This window comes from Alligator sinensis, unplaced genomic scaffold (assembly GCF_000455745.1).
Source record: "Alligator sinensis unplaced genomic scaffold, ASM45574v1 scaffold170_2, whole genome shotgun sequence".
Lineage (NCBI taxonomy): Eukaryota > Metazoa > Chordata > Crocodylia > Alligatoridae > Alligator > Alligator sinensis.
Genome location: NW_005842290.1, coordinates 1,631,705 through 1,646,256, shown reverse-complemented (window position 1 = coordinate 1,646,256; position 14,552 = coordinate 1,631,705). Strand labels below are relative to the sequence as shown.

Genomic DNA, 14,552 nt, shown 5'->3' with positions numbered 1-14,552 from the left:
AGAAACACTGAGAAGAAATGCGCTTCTCAAATAGGCCGGTAGCAAATAACCTCACCCTAGAGCCTTGGAAGAGCCAGTGAGGGATTCACTCCGAGTCCTCTTGCCAGTGCTGAAGTCAGCGGAGAGTTGTGCTACTGCCCAAAACAAGCACTCGCTCTAATCGCAACACAACTCGTCAAATCCTCACCGAGGGCCTGACTCCTACATGCACTGGTCCCCAGACCCAAGCCTTTTCTCCTACAGGAGTGGCTGGTAGGTCTTGCTGCTGTGCCTGTCAGCTTGGAGTCAATGAAACAGCTTCTTCCAGGACCTGATCTCAGTCTAGCTGGTTTTTGTTAGAGCCTTTCCACAGACGACAGAACTGGACCCAGCCCAAAGCACACATCTGGTCCTATGTGGCTCCTGTGTTACGCACATTGTACAAACCCCCTCCCGACGTGCCTCTTGCTGTCTGACCTAACAGATGTTGTGAGCAGCTGTGCGCTTGGGGAAGTCTATTCTTTTGTCCTAAGCAGAACGGTAGCCGCGGGCCCCGATTCATGACCAGCGACAGGGCTAGCAGCACCTCTTCTCTTCCCTCAACTTTCCCGTAAGGCACAAAGTCTCTGCCCCTGAAAAGCTAACCATTTCCTAAGAAGAGGAGGGCGAGGACATAATGGAGACAAAGTGATGGAACGTGGCTCTGTGGCTTTTGAAGGCATTTTGGAGCAATAGCTAGTTTTCCAATATATCTAATGGTAGTCTTACTGCTGTATAAGTCAGCTTCTTCAGCACAGCCCCAACTTCAGACAGGTACACTTCTAAGTAAGTATCTCCACCTCACCGGAGACAGACACAAGTGCCTGGAGTGATGGAGAAGCACGTTACGCTGACTACTGAAGCCAGACACGTGTGTAAGGAATACCAGTGGGTGCCTGGGATGATCAAGTCAATTTGTTCACAGCCCATTTTTAGGATTTAATTCCATTGCTTTATACTAGTCTGACCACCGCATAAATGGATTTCAATAGCCTCTGCCAGCATAAAATCATCCAACGTGCATTCTTCAAAGGTAGTACAGAATCAGGCCCTCTGGCTGATGGCTCAGTTCAGCTCCAACATGGTTGGGCACAACACCACTTACAGTCCATTGCACATTTTGCTTAAATAAGCAAGAGCTGAATTAAATCTGTTGTTGTGCCTGAAACACTGTTCTCACCCTTCTGGGGAATAATGACCAGGTTTTTGCTTTGTTGTGATGTTTGAAGAAAAAAAAATACAATAATCATTGTAGTAGTGACAGGAACTTTGGGGAACAGTTTCTGGAAAGTAGTTGGGCTTACTGATATTTTCAGGTGGGTTCTCACTGCTGATTCACAGCAGAAAGGTCATTTTTGCAGGTGTTACTGCCAACAAAGAACAAAGTCGTGATGGTCACTGTAGGAATAAAGGCACTGGGTCAGTTTTCCTCCTAACAGGATTTTATTTTGGCAAGAGGCTAAAGCCCAATTTATTTCTGTTTCACAAAAACTAGATAAGAAATCAAGCAACGAGCAATGCACAGGCTGAACATCATGAAAGCGAACATCGGCCTGTGGAACTGCTTTTGTTTAAAAAGGAAGGCTTCTGATGGGGAACCGTCCAGTTTGGAGACCGACACAAGCCCATGGGTTGTTGGCAGTAACTGAATCCTTACCAAGTGCGTCCCAATGTATTTTGCAGGGGTCTCATATGTTCCTACAAAACAAGATTGTTAAGACTTTAGGACAAATCTTACAAAGGCAGGAGTCGAAATTATTTTTTGCCAGATATTTTAGAGACTATGCTAGAAAACATTGTAGGAGAACCAGGGGTGCACCGATAGATTGTTGGGGCCGATACTGATGGCCAATTTTTAAGGAGGCACATTGGCCAATACTGATCCAATTTCCGATACACAGCCCTGCAGCTTGAAGAGCAGTGTCTGGCTGGTAAGTCTGTTGTGGTAGAAGGAGAGGGGGAAAGAAAGAGGTGTTGTGGGGGGGCAGATCGAGGCCCCTGCGGTGAGGGAGGGAGTGGGGCTGGGGTAGGTGCTGCCCAAGTGGGGCAGGGTCCAGCACAGGATGGAGCCACGGCTCATCTGGTGGCCAGGGAGGGGGCAGCTCCCACCACTGTGTGCACCCCGGGAGCACACTGGGGGCGTGTGCCCCCCGGATCTGCGTGGGGCAGGGCAGGCTGCAGCTGCAGGCTGGGACCAGGGAGATGCCAGGCCCTTCCTGGCAGGGGCTGGACTGTGCTCAGGGTGGGCAGTGGTGGTGCTGGGAGGGGGGCTTTGGAGGCTGCAGCCAGGAACAGCCTGGCCCCAGCTGGCAGCTGCAGCTCACCCCACCCCATGAAATTCGAGGGCACATGCCTCCCTGTGCCCTCCTGGGCTGTGTGCCCCACCTCCATGCGCCCCCAGACAAGCCACTCATGGCTCTGTCCCATACCCCACTCCACCCCAGATGGGCAGCACCTGCCCCACTCCCTCCCTCACCATGGGGGCCTCGATCTGCACCCCCCCCAGGCCCTTTCCCTCCCCTCCCCACTCCCGTTCCACCACAACAGACTTACCAGCTGGACACAGCTCTCCAAGCTACCAGACTGTGCTCCTCGTTGCCTACATGCTGCGCTGCAACTGTGCACATGCACAAGCCATTTATCAGCCACATTATTGGCCACATCAGGCCGATTTCTGACACAGCCAATTTTCTTTATATTGTTGCTGATCCAATATTGGACCAAAGTATCGGTGCATCGCTGAGAAAACGGTGACTTACATTACTGGCAGCATCTTATGTGCATACAAACCCATGCAGCTTGGCTTTATTGCAGAGCCAACCTGACTTCTTGGAGCTGGAGCAGAGCAAGATTCTTCATGCTGCCCTGTGAACATGCACCAATCCTGCCCCAACAGGCACAGCTCCCTGGGTGTGGTATATGGGTCATCTCTCTCGCTTTTTCTCTCTCTCATCCTCATTCCTGGCCTCAATCTTTCTGCCAAACTTATTCTTTCTAGGCTACATCAGCTCTTGCAACCAGTTCCTAACACCTCATCACTGGTCACCAGGGATCCTGGTTTTCTGTTTAAAAACTGCAAATTCTCTAATAAAAATATCACACATTCTCTGATTAGAAAACCCAAACTCCGCATTTTTCCATGATTAAAATGAAACGTCGACAGACAGACAGACAGACAGACATATCAATTGAACACAATGTTTTATTGATATATTTACAATTTTAAAGCAATTTGGAAGCCTACCAGTGCACCAATCTCTATAAAATAATTTTTAAATACAAGTTTCGGCATTTCATTTTGGGGGTTTTATCATGGAAAATCAGAGCTCTCCCTGCCCCCTTCACTCACCAGGATATGGGTCCAGCTGTGACTGTCCCCCCCACTGCTTTGTGGTACTGAGCAGCCCTTATACGTCACTGCCCAGCCCATGCCATTGCCCCTCACTCCCCACCCACAGGCCCCTGGGCCCTGCTGGTGCCCCTGACTACCCACCCACAGCCACCTGGCCCCTCCAGCCCTGCCAGAGGGGGTCCCCAGCTCCCAGGGCTATGGGACCAGGGACCCAGGTTCACAACCCCCTGCCTCCCCCCCAGCAGCAGCACCTGAGCCCCAGCTGCCGCCTGTGAGATGCAGCAGCTGCTGCAGCCGGAGCAGAGCTCAGAGCTCCCCTCACCATGGGCAGCATGGCTGGAGCAAAGACTGGTGGCGGGGTAGGTGCATGTGGGCTGGCATCTGCAGACTTGGGGCTCCCCAACGTGCTGCCCTGCCCCCAGGGCCTCCGTGGCCCAGCAGGCAAAACCCAGCCCAGCAGGATAGAGCAGGGCAGAGAGGGTCAGTGCCACTACCAGGAGCCCTGCACTGCCATGGCTAGGTGCCCCCTGCCCACCCTGCAGCAATGGGCAGCACAACTCTGTGTCACCACCACCGTTGCTGCTGGGTGGGCAAGGGGCACCTCATCATGGCAGCATGAGGCTCCTGGCAGCAGCACCGAGCCACCCCATCCTGTCCCTGCCATGCCAGATCCCACCCACCGGGCTGAGGAAGCCCCCAGGAGGAGGGCAGTGGGGCAGGGAGCCCTGAGCCTCCACTGGCCAGCCTACATCCACCCTACACACAAATCTGGGGGCACATGCCTCCCATTCCTCCCCATGAGTGCGCACAGAGGCGGGGAGTCAGCCCCCCTGCCACCCCCTGGACGAGCCACCCATGGCTTCGTCTTACTCCTGGCCCGGGCCTAATAAACTTACCTGGAGGAAGATGCTGGAGCTGCTCTCCAGGCTGCCTGGCTGCCACACACACGTGTACACGCGTGCATGCATATGGCACCCCCTGCTTGATCGTCCTCCTCCCACTCCCCCCCAGCCCCTTGCAAGCCAGAACTTTGCAAGCCTGAAAAGGGAAATCCACTGTTTCCCACGTTTTTCTCGTGGAAGAGAGGAAATCTGTGTTTTTCTGCAGCAAACAGAAAACCTGGACCCCTTCTGGTCCCCTACAAGGGAAGGTGAGGGATGGGGAGTGCCCCCCCCCACTCCACACACACTGATCCTTCATTGGGATCAATAGTAGCCTGCTTACGGAGCAGTGCAGCAGAGTTGCACATAGGCACACCACTCACAGCAGTGCCATACATAACCTTTGTATGTGTGTACAACACTAGGGGAAGAGACAAAGAAGTGTCAGAACAGCCACCGCCTAACATGGGGCGGGCAATTATTTTGGGCAGAGGGCCGCTTACTGAGTTTTGGCAAGCCATCGAGGGCTGCATGACAGGCAGCCCAAGACAGATGAACATTAATTTTCTAAACTTTTTAGGGACCCTGCAAGCCAGATAGAATGGCATCTGGCTTGCAGGCTGCATTTTGCCCACCCCTGGCCTACCATATGGTATGTTTTTCCTACAGCAAGATCAATGGTATCTATATAGCCATTACCCAGCACAACTGCTAAGTAAATAATTTCTGGTGACATTTCACCTCTGGGACCTTCAGAAAGCACGTGTTCATGAAAAGGCCCCCAACATAGGAAATCAGGGGCCAAGCCATTGTCGCAATGGGACAGAGATATCTTTGTGCATGTGGGGAGCAACAAAGGATCGTGTTTTTGAGCCTAGGATTTGCACAAGAATCCAATCAAGGGAGACAGCATTTGCAAAGAGACAAAACAGGAAAACAGTCCTTTGGAAACAGTATCTTTGCAGAAACCAGAATCACCTCTAGTAGGAAATAGGCCCACTAAGTGGCCCCAAACCTGGTTATCAGTGAATGCAATTCCCAGGATATCAGTGGAGCAGTGTCCAATTGCACTAGTTCAATATTTGGCCCACAAAGTCCTGCTAGACCCCCAGAAGGCAAACAGACGGTAGCTGGGGAACCAAATTGGGGCAGATCCCGATTCCAACTGCAAGCATACCAGAATCGGGGAGCTGTTTTATCCTATGCTGACTCCAGGTGTTGGCTCGAACATCCACCCAAAAGCTAGATTAGGCATCTTCCCACAAAGGGGGTAGCAGGAAAGAGACCCCTAATTCAACCACTGCCTGCACTCTCATCCTGGAGATAGAGAGGCAGAGTAAAACAAACAGCATCCAAACAAACAGCAGAAGGAAGATGCTGCAGTAGCCATTTCCTTATTTCAGGCAATAGCAACACCCAGTTTTTAAAATGTTTCATAAGCTAGTGCAGTTTCTGCCCTGCTGCCAAAGCCCAGAGAACCTGCGAGAGCGGAGATCCAGCCCGGCATGAAGATCACGCGGTCTCACTTAAGCGTGTTCATTGTCAGGGGCAGGCCCAGTGGCTCCCAGTGTGGGGCCCTGCACCTGGACGATTAGCAACACCTACCGAGGGTCATGGCACGGGTTGCAAGGACGGGCAGGTCAGAGCAGCAGGGTACTCTGGTCTCATGGTCAGAGTAAAAGTGAAAAGTGAAGCAAGATCTCCAATGCAGCAGACTCTGCTGCGACGTTCCTTTCCTTTCCCTTCCCGTGTCCTTGTGACAAGGTATTTAGCACAATTCACAGATTTCATTGGACTCTGACAGGCCGCACCATAAAGGATGGGAAGTAAAGTGAACAGGGGCAAGCTGAGCTCTCTCTCTACCCTCCCTGTGCAGACCTCTGGGTTTCCTGCACTGCTCAAGCATTGTTCAGGCCACTTGGCTCTGGTCCCTGCTCTGCTTCAAATAAAAGTCAGCCAGGTTTCTGCCTTCACAAAGGCTGCGGGACCCCTCTGTTCATAGCTGCATTAAACGTGGGGCTGAGCCCAAGCCTGGCACCGAAAGTGCAGTGGATTTCAGCGAGTCTATGGCATGAACACAGCAAGTGGGTTTTGAACAAGTAGTGTTATCTCTTCCCAATTTAAAAAGGGTTCCCCATCCCCAGGCTCTAGCAGACCCTCTCCCATAAGGTTACAGGCCATTAGACTCTTTTTCCATGCAGTAGGAACTGTCCTATTATTTTTTTTCAGGCATAACTATGGCTTTCAGCATAGGGCAGCAATAATCCAAAGTGCTACCCTGGCACTGCCCCAGCTGCAGCAGTCGGAGCAGGGTGTGTGATCACGAATGGGAGAGAGCCTGAAAGTAGGTTTCGCTTTTGCTTTGAGGCCGGCGACTTGGACTTCCTGGTTGCACAAGAGTCCGTGCAACTTGATCCCTGATTGACACAGAGGGCGACCACTGCCTTCCCTGCAGGGTCTGCAGCAGGCCAATGACAGGTCAGAGACGAGCCTGAGCCACTTCCTCGTTTAGAAATAATCCATCCCAGGGCTTGACATTGAAGGAGCAGGACTAGGTAGGGAGAGGCTCCTAAAACCATGAAGGAGCTGAAGGGGCCAGCGCCAGCCAGGCAGGACCTTCTGATGGACTATCTCGCATACTATGGCACCAAGCGGCTGGAAGGAAAACTTGTGGCTTGCAACGAGACAACGATCAAAACAAAAGCCAGACACTTCCTGGAGGGTGGCGAGTCTTTTAGCAGGTTTAACTTCTATGGCATCGCAGAGAATTGCTTCAAGATGAAAAAGGAGCAGGGAGGCAACACTCTCAGAGACCTGATCAAAGCTTTCGAGTTCCTGGAGCTGCTCTGTGTCAACCTGTTCCTCTTCCCTTGGAGAAAAGAAATCAAGTCGCTGAAGGTAGGCTACTGAGTGGCACCAGGGCTGTAGCATTGAATTAAGCAAGCTGGGGTGGGAGGGGGGAATGAATTGTTAGCATAATGCTTCATTCGAAGTGCTGCAGCCTAATGATTTTGAGCCAGAGCCAAATTCTGAAGTCCAATGGTAATATTCCCCTCCATTTCAATGGGCAGCCAAATGTGGGATCTGCAAAAGCACCAAACTCCCAAAGGAACCGATACGACACCTGGCTCACAGAAGAGCCCTAGCTGCACCTTCAGGCACCTCGCACCTTTGCAAATCTGGCCTGTGAGACTTTAAATGAGACTTGCACAAAGTATCCAAGTCACTTTTGAACATGGAGCTGGCGCTCCTAATTCTCTTGGGTGTGTCTGGAAAACTTAATTTAGGTTGACCGGTTAGTGATAAGGGGCAAGCACATTTTATGCTGTTCATGAGCTAATACGGGAGGCAGAGCAAAAGCTACAGCCAGTCCCATTAGTTTGATCATAGGGAACGGACTGTTGGTTCCTTTCAGATGTTATCGCCGCACTGCAGTAATGCTCCACAGCAAAAATACTGAAATAACCTCCCAGCTCTCCTTGATTTGTTTTAATGCATACTAAGTTCTCAAGGGATCAGGTAATTTTATAAAGTCATCAATTTAAAAGTATGTGGTCCTGAAGCTGCCATATGACTTTGCATTGCCCAAGCTGTGAATGGTGCTTCATTTTTGGAAGTGTGCGCAAAATACAACTAAAGGCAAAGCAAGAACAGCACTTTGTATTACCACAGCATCCTTCATCTAAGGATAAGAAAGCATCAAGCCAGACACACATTCATATCACATGAGCCAAGGGGATAGGCAGTATGCACCAACCTAGCTAGAATCAAGAAGGAAACCATTGTGATCGTCTGGTCTGTCTCCCCTATGCAGGAGTGCCTGAATTAGGTCCCACTGAGGGTAGGACATGTCCTTAAAAAACAACAAAAAACAAAAAACAACTCATCCAGTCAGGATTTTAAATTTCCCAGTGAGCAAGAATTCATGGCAATGCTCGTCCAGTTAATTACTCTCACTTATAAAAACTTGTGGCTGCTTCAGAGCTGATTTCTGCCTTTGCTTCCACTGCATAATTAGCAGCAGCGCCCACAGCAGCAAGCTCAGATTTTAGGAGCCCAGCTTCAGTAACATGCCATATGCTAGTGAAGCAACTCGTGCTGCAACCTGCCGCACCAGTATAATCCTTCAGCCCGGGCTGCCTGCACCCAGAGGAGCCAGGTTCCAGTTCAGGTTCAGCTTCCCCTGAGAAACCACCGTCTTAGACCCCCATGCAGAGCTGGAAACTAAATCCATTGCCTGGCTGATCTTGAGGATCCCTAGTAGTGAGTCCAGGGATTTAAAATTACAGACACCTTTACTGGGGGAGAGGGAAAACTTGAAGTATGCTTGGCCGAGCCAGCAATCAGCAAATCAGGTTGGACTCCCACCTCCCTAGGGAAGATAGTGGCTCCCACTGGAGTTCCCCAGTGATGCTGCTGCTCTCTGCCTTTTCTGTGCAAGGATTGAGAAGAATTGGTACTAGTTCAGCTCATCCATCATAGCTGCCCCATCTCTAATCTTTGGAAAAGACTGCCCCTATGCAGTGCTAAACCTCAGACCTGCGGCTCTGGCAACCTCACCAGCACAGCGCCGGGGGGACCCTCGCCACGGCGCAGCAGACATGCTGTCACAATTACAAGGAGAAGGGTTCTGGATTGCCTTAACCTGGTGCTGGTATCACTCACTTCTACTCCATGCCCCCTTGCAGGGGGAAGCAAAGAGTAGACAGGGGAAGCACAGCAAGGCCTGTGAACCAGCTCCACTGCTCTTACCGGGGTGGGGGAAAATCATCTCTGTTTATGCAACACAGGAGTTTCAGGAGTCCATCCAGGCTGCTGTGGTATATGGCATAAAGATACTTGGGATTAAAGAGCCCCTCTTCAGGCCCTGGATTCTGAGTTCATTACATTGATCATTTTAGGAAAAAGATAACCTGCTGCTCATACATCCATGTTGTTCTCCAGACATATATATAAATTTAAAAATGTCAAAGGCAGGAGACAAGGGAGGGCTGAGCACCTCCAAAGGGAAAGGTAACTGCCAGCCTGAGGGAAATAGGGTATTAGCAAGGAAGAGGCTTGCAGGAATACAGAGCCTAAAGAACTGAGAAAAGTGATACAGCAAGTCCAAAGAAGGACAGAACAAGAAATCATCCCCCGCCCCAAAGAGCTTACAGGCTAAGATGGGGGACAACAGCTGGACAGCAGCTCGTAAAAGCAACTGTCAACAGCATTTACGTTTAAAGCCTCAGACCAGGGGTTCCCAGTCCCCGGGCTGCGAAGGGTTTGCTGCCAGTCCGCAGGAGGGTTGGCTGCCGGGCCGGAAGTCCAGAAGTGACTGGCATACTGTGGGCCAGCAGCCAACCCTTTTTTATACGGGTACCTGGTAGGCTATGGGGAGTTTTTTATCCGGTTGGCTGCTGGTCCGCAGTTTGCCAGTCACTGCTGGTCCGCAGTTTGCTGGTCCACGGTCACTTCCAGTCTGCAGTTTGCCGGTCCGCAGCATAAAAAGGCTGGGACCCCCTGCCTTAAACCAATAATTTTTCAAGTGACAAGTAATTCTGGGAGTTGCCATTTTAAAGGAGCCCAGCTTGGTCTCATCAGAAAGTGTTAAGCACCCATACTCTTAAAAAAAAAAAGAAAAAGACCCCTTAGTCAGACCCCCAGACGCTGAGGCCAAATCATTTGAGTCTTAAATCAACCTCTTTCCTATTTTGCCTTAACTAGTAGTCATCTTGTTACTGAAAAGCTAACCGTTAAAGAGTTCGGGTCAACATATTCCTTAATGTGCTAGGGATTCAGGCTAAAAAGCTCCTTTTCCTTTCAAGATTAGAAGCATATTGCCTTGTGAAGCTCAAAAAACTGAACATTATTTCCTGGGCCGCAGCATAACAAGGACATCATTTTCTGTGACTCATGCTGCTGTGCATGCAGCCTACACACAAAACATGCGTTCCCATCCTCCAGGAGAGCGTTCGCTGCGTTGATGTAAGGAAATCCTTTCAGAGAGATGGCAACTTAATTCCAAGGAAGTGAAGGGCAGCGGGAGGAAGATACACTAAACTGTGAAGCAAGAAAGTGATGTAATGCTATCACAGATTAAACAGTATGACTAACAGGCTGAGTCACTCTGGTCTATTCCCTCAGGAAAAGCCCAGACTTCAGCAATTTATTTCAAGATTTTTTTTTTTTTTAATTTAAATATCCCTTTTTTTAAGGAAGTACAGTAAGAGAAAACTAGTCTAAGCTGACCAAAAAGATGTCCCTCTACCGCTTTCCAGTTAGTGAGGCAATAGGCTAGGGCCTTGGCTGGTTTAAGGAGCACCCTTGAAACCAGTTGCTTGAGCGGTATTTCTCTGGAGGTTGCCAGTGTTGTTTGTAGGACATGCCTCAACTCAAAATTCAAGACTTGGCAATGCAAAAGCGGGGAAATAGTGTTTAAAAAATGTAAAGTAACGTAATTTGGAAGTGGCTGAAAGGGAGCTTCCCCTTTATGATTCACCACACAGTCCAGCTGTTTTTCACCATGCGTTTTTTCAGACATTCACAGGTAATTTTGTCTACTGCATTCAATCCGTGCTCCCAGAGGATGTTGTGAAAACGCTGCTGGAGAAAATTGGCTACATTGCAACAACAGCAACAGAGTTTTCGCTTGCGGGAAAGATAAATGAGGAAGAGACAAAGCAGACTGCATTTGAAATATTCCTTGCAAGACTCGAGTGCGAAATGATCCTCAAAATGACAAACGAAGAAAAACACAGCGATCTCGGGGACATCTTACAGAAGAGGGCACAGATGCATTGGTGTCAGGAAGATAATGAGGACAGAGCGAGTCAACCCCCCGAGAGCGAGAACTCTGAAAACCAAAGAAAAAAAGAAAATAGCGAGACACCTTCATGCCTTGCCACTCAGGAGAAGTCTTCAACAAACAAGGAGATATCCTTTGAAAGTGCTGGAAATAGTAAGATCAAAGAGGAATTCAATTGGTTAGCATCCCCTCCATCCACTCACACACTTCAGGGATGCCAAAGGCAAGGCAAGGGCTCCGTACGCTCTCATCGAGAGCATTCAGACAGCGAGGACTTCTTGAAGAAATACAGTGACATTGTTATAAGACACAAGCCTATTTTCAATGAGAATCTTCCTCTGACAGCTTTTGAAAAGCCACGAGACAGTCAGAGCGAAGAACGTGTTTTGGCGATCGCAGCACAGTCGACAACAGGCAAAGTCAGTCCCACTCCCCTCTCACCAGGAGCAAGCGGACCACGAGCCTTTGCAATATTTCATGACACTGATATTTATAAGGTCCAAGAGATCCCAGAAGAAGCAATTGAAGCAGAAATTAAGGATGCCATGGGCTGCATGCACCCTGATCCTGCAGATCAACCCAAGGAGCTCAAGTCCCTGGTATATAGCAATTCTCTTGGTACAGAACACAGTTTATCCAGGGAAGAGATAGCTGCCTGCGAAGTGCCTTCATCCTTTAGCAAACAAAAGATCAAGGAAGCCAGAGAAGAAGGGTTGATGTATCCCCTGGAGGAAACTGCACAACCAGAGTCTATAACATACGCAAGTAAAAATGATAAGGACATAAGAGAATGCAGTAGTACCAAAATAAAATGCACATATGCAACGAATGCCCAGACTGCCCAGGGTGGCCCGTCCTCATCAAAACAACTTTGTCATACACCTGCGGCCACCGAGTCTCCCATCATTTGCTCTGAGAACAAGAGACTCTTAATGGATGCGCCCGGTACACATTCAGCTCCAGAGGGCGTCAGACACATTAGAGAACCACCACACCTCACTTACATCCCACCTCAAAGTATTGATGCTCAACTTCCAGGAGGTAGCAACCCCACTGCGCATGGCAGAAGGAACCTCTTAGCACCTGAAGGAGGCTCTCTTGAATCCTTTTCATGTGACACTGTAGTGAACTGTGAGAATTGCACTGCAAAAATAAATGAAACCAACCCTGAGGACTATGTGATTATCAGCAGTGATGACCAGTAAGGCATACGATGCACACAAGTCCACCAGTGCTCTTCTCTCTTGCTCTGCAACATACCTGTCTTTCCAATTACTGTCTTGCTTCTCTTTGAGCAAATATAGTTAAGTCTGTTATATCAATAGTGTGCGCCCTATAGTAGTGAAGAAATGACCATTAAGCATTGGCTTTCACTTCCCCCTGCTTACCCACCCCCCACCGTGGCAACACGAACTTAGGGGCCAAGTCCTGAACAGTCTTTAAATTATGTGGATATAAAGCACGGCTATATTCACAAATGTATTTGATGTAAGGTCAGAAGTTAAGCATCCTCTGGAGATGCTGCACCTGGCTTACAACAGTATTTTTTTTTAAATGCGCACACTGCCACTCTGTAGCTCTTTGAAACAAAAAAAAAGTGTCCTTGCAGCAATGCAGTAAATTTACATCAGCAAAAAAATAGGGTCCAAAATAGGTGTGGAATAAGAGAAACAAAGCTTTGAAGAGGAAGTTTTCTGTTTATAGCTTCCACTGTGTCCTGGCGGAGTCATGGCTGAAGTGTTTTCAGTTGTTCATTACATTCCTGAGATGTTTTCCATTCAGCTAATATTTCTCCTGCCTATTCTCACCTGAAAGACTAATTTTAGGACGTTTGTGTAGATTAAAAAATGAAAACAAAACCCCCAGAAAAACAAAACATGGAAACCACTACTGGTAGAACAAAAACTCTTAAGACTTTTTCAGATGTATTTTTGCATTAGGAGAATCTTTGTGGTCTTCTCTGTATACTTGTTATTGTAGAATTACAATATTTGCCTTTGGTAGCACCTTAAAAAAATAAAACGATCAAAAACAGTTGGGCGTCTCTGGACCGATTCTGAAATTTGATTCCCTTACTTAGAACTTTGTCTTCTCAGGATCCCACTGAAATCAGGGGGGCTTTGTCCAGGGAGAGGGATCTGATGGCTGGATTGGGACTTTACCTAGATCTCGTCAGCCGCAGTCCACCTGAGCCCAGGAGGACCACAACCAACAGCACATAAGGGAGCATCACGGCTAGCGTTCATCTCAAGCCACCTCTGAATCCCCAGCCCAAACCACCAGAAACAGCTGAGGATGGCCTTCAGCATGCATGTGGGGTGAGGCTCAAAGCTATACTACTAAAGCTATAATTCATAGATTCATAGATGTAGGGTCAGAAGGGACCTAAGTAGATCATCAAGTCCAACCCCCTGCCCTGGGCAGGAGAGAATACTGGGCTCAAATGACCCCAGCTAGGTAATTATCAAACCTCCTCTTAAAGACCCCCATGGTAGGAGCCAGCACCACTTCCCTTGGAAGTTGGTTCCAGATCCTAGCTGCCCTGACTGTGAAATAGTGCCTTCTAATGTCCAGCCTGAACCTAGTCTCTAACAACTTATAGCCATTATTCCTTGTTACTCTGAGAGGTGCTCGGGTGAACAGGGTCTCCCCCATTCCCCGCTGGTCCACCCTGGTAAGTTTGTAGATGGCCACCCGGTCCCTTCTCAGCCTTCTCTTGTGGAGGCTGAACAGATTCAGGTCCCGTAGCCTCTCCTCATAGGGTCTGCCCTGCTGTCCCCAGATCATGTGAGTGGCCCTCCTTTGGACCCTCTCAATGCTGGCCACATCTCTCCTAAAGTGCGGCGCCCAGAACTGGACGCAGTACTTCAACTGTGGCCTGACCAATGTTGCATAGAGGGGGAGGATCACCTCCTTGGCCCTGCTTGTGATGCATCTCTGGATGCATGACAAGGTGCGATTGGCCTTACTGATCACATCCTCACATTGGTGGCCCATGTTCATTTTGGAATCGATAATGACTCCAAGATCTCTTTCTACCACTGTGCTTTTGAGAAGGGAGTTCCCCAGCCTATAGGCGTGCTTCTGGTTCCTACTGCCCAAGTGCAGTGCCCTGCACTTGTCAGTATTGAATCCTATCCTATTCTCATTTGCCCACCTCTGTAACCTGTCCAGGTCCAGCTATATCCTGTCCCTCCCTTCTAGCGTGTCCACCTCGCCCCAGATCTTGGTGTCATCAGTGAATTTGAACAGGGTGCTTTTCACCCCCTTGTCCAAGTCGCTAATAAAGAGATTAAACGGTGCGGGCCCAAGGACCAAGCCCTGGGGGACCCCACTGTCCACATCCCTCCAGGTCGAATATGACCTGTCCACCACCACTCTCTGGGTGCAGCCCTCCAGCCAATTTGCAACCCATCTGACTGTAAGCATCAATGCTACAGTCGCCTAGCTTTTTAATGAGAATGGGGTGGGAGACAGTGTCAAAGGCCTTCCTGAAGTCCAGAAAGACTACATC

General features: G+C 49.3%; 1 protein-coding gene across 1 annotated transcript; it reads left to right on the top strand.

Annotated features, from left to right (window-relative positions):
• Positions 1-6,753: 6,753 nt before the first annotated feature.
• On the top strand, positions 6,754-13,070 carry LOC102385936. The gene is made up of 2 exons (XM_006028128.2): positions 6,754-7,149; positions 10,771-13,070. Exons 1-2 carry the CDS (start codon positions 6,829-6,831, stop codon positions 12,241-12,243), a joined length of 1,794 nt encoding a protein of 597 aa, XP_006028190.1. The 5' UTR covers positions 6,754-6,828; the 3' UTR covers positions 12,244-13,070.
• Positions 13,071-14,552: the final 1,482 nt, after the last annotated feature.

Bases quoted from the DNA above. Each gene is read 5' to 3' on its own strand.
- LOC102385936 (XM_006028128.2), top strand. From the start codon at position 6,829: ATGAAGGAGCTGAAGGGGCCAGCGCCAGCCAGGCAGGACCTTCTGATG. The intron at 7,150-10,770 runs GTAGGCTACTGA...GCGTTTTTTCAG, and splicing joins AAGAAATCAAGTCGCTGAAG to ACATTCACAGGTAATTTTGT.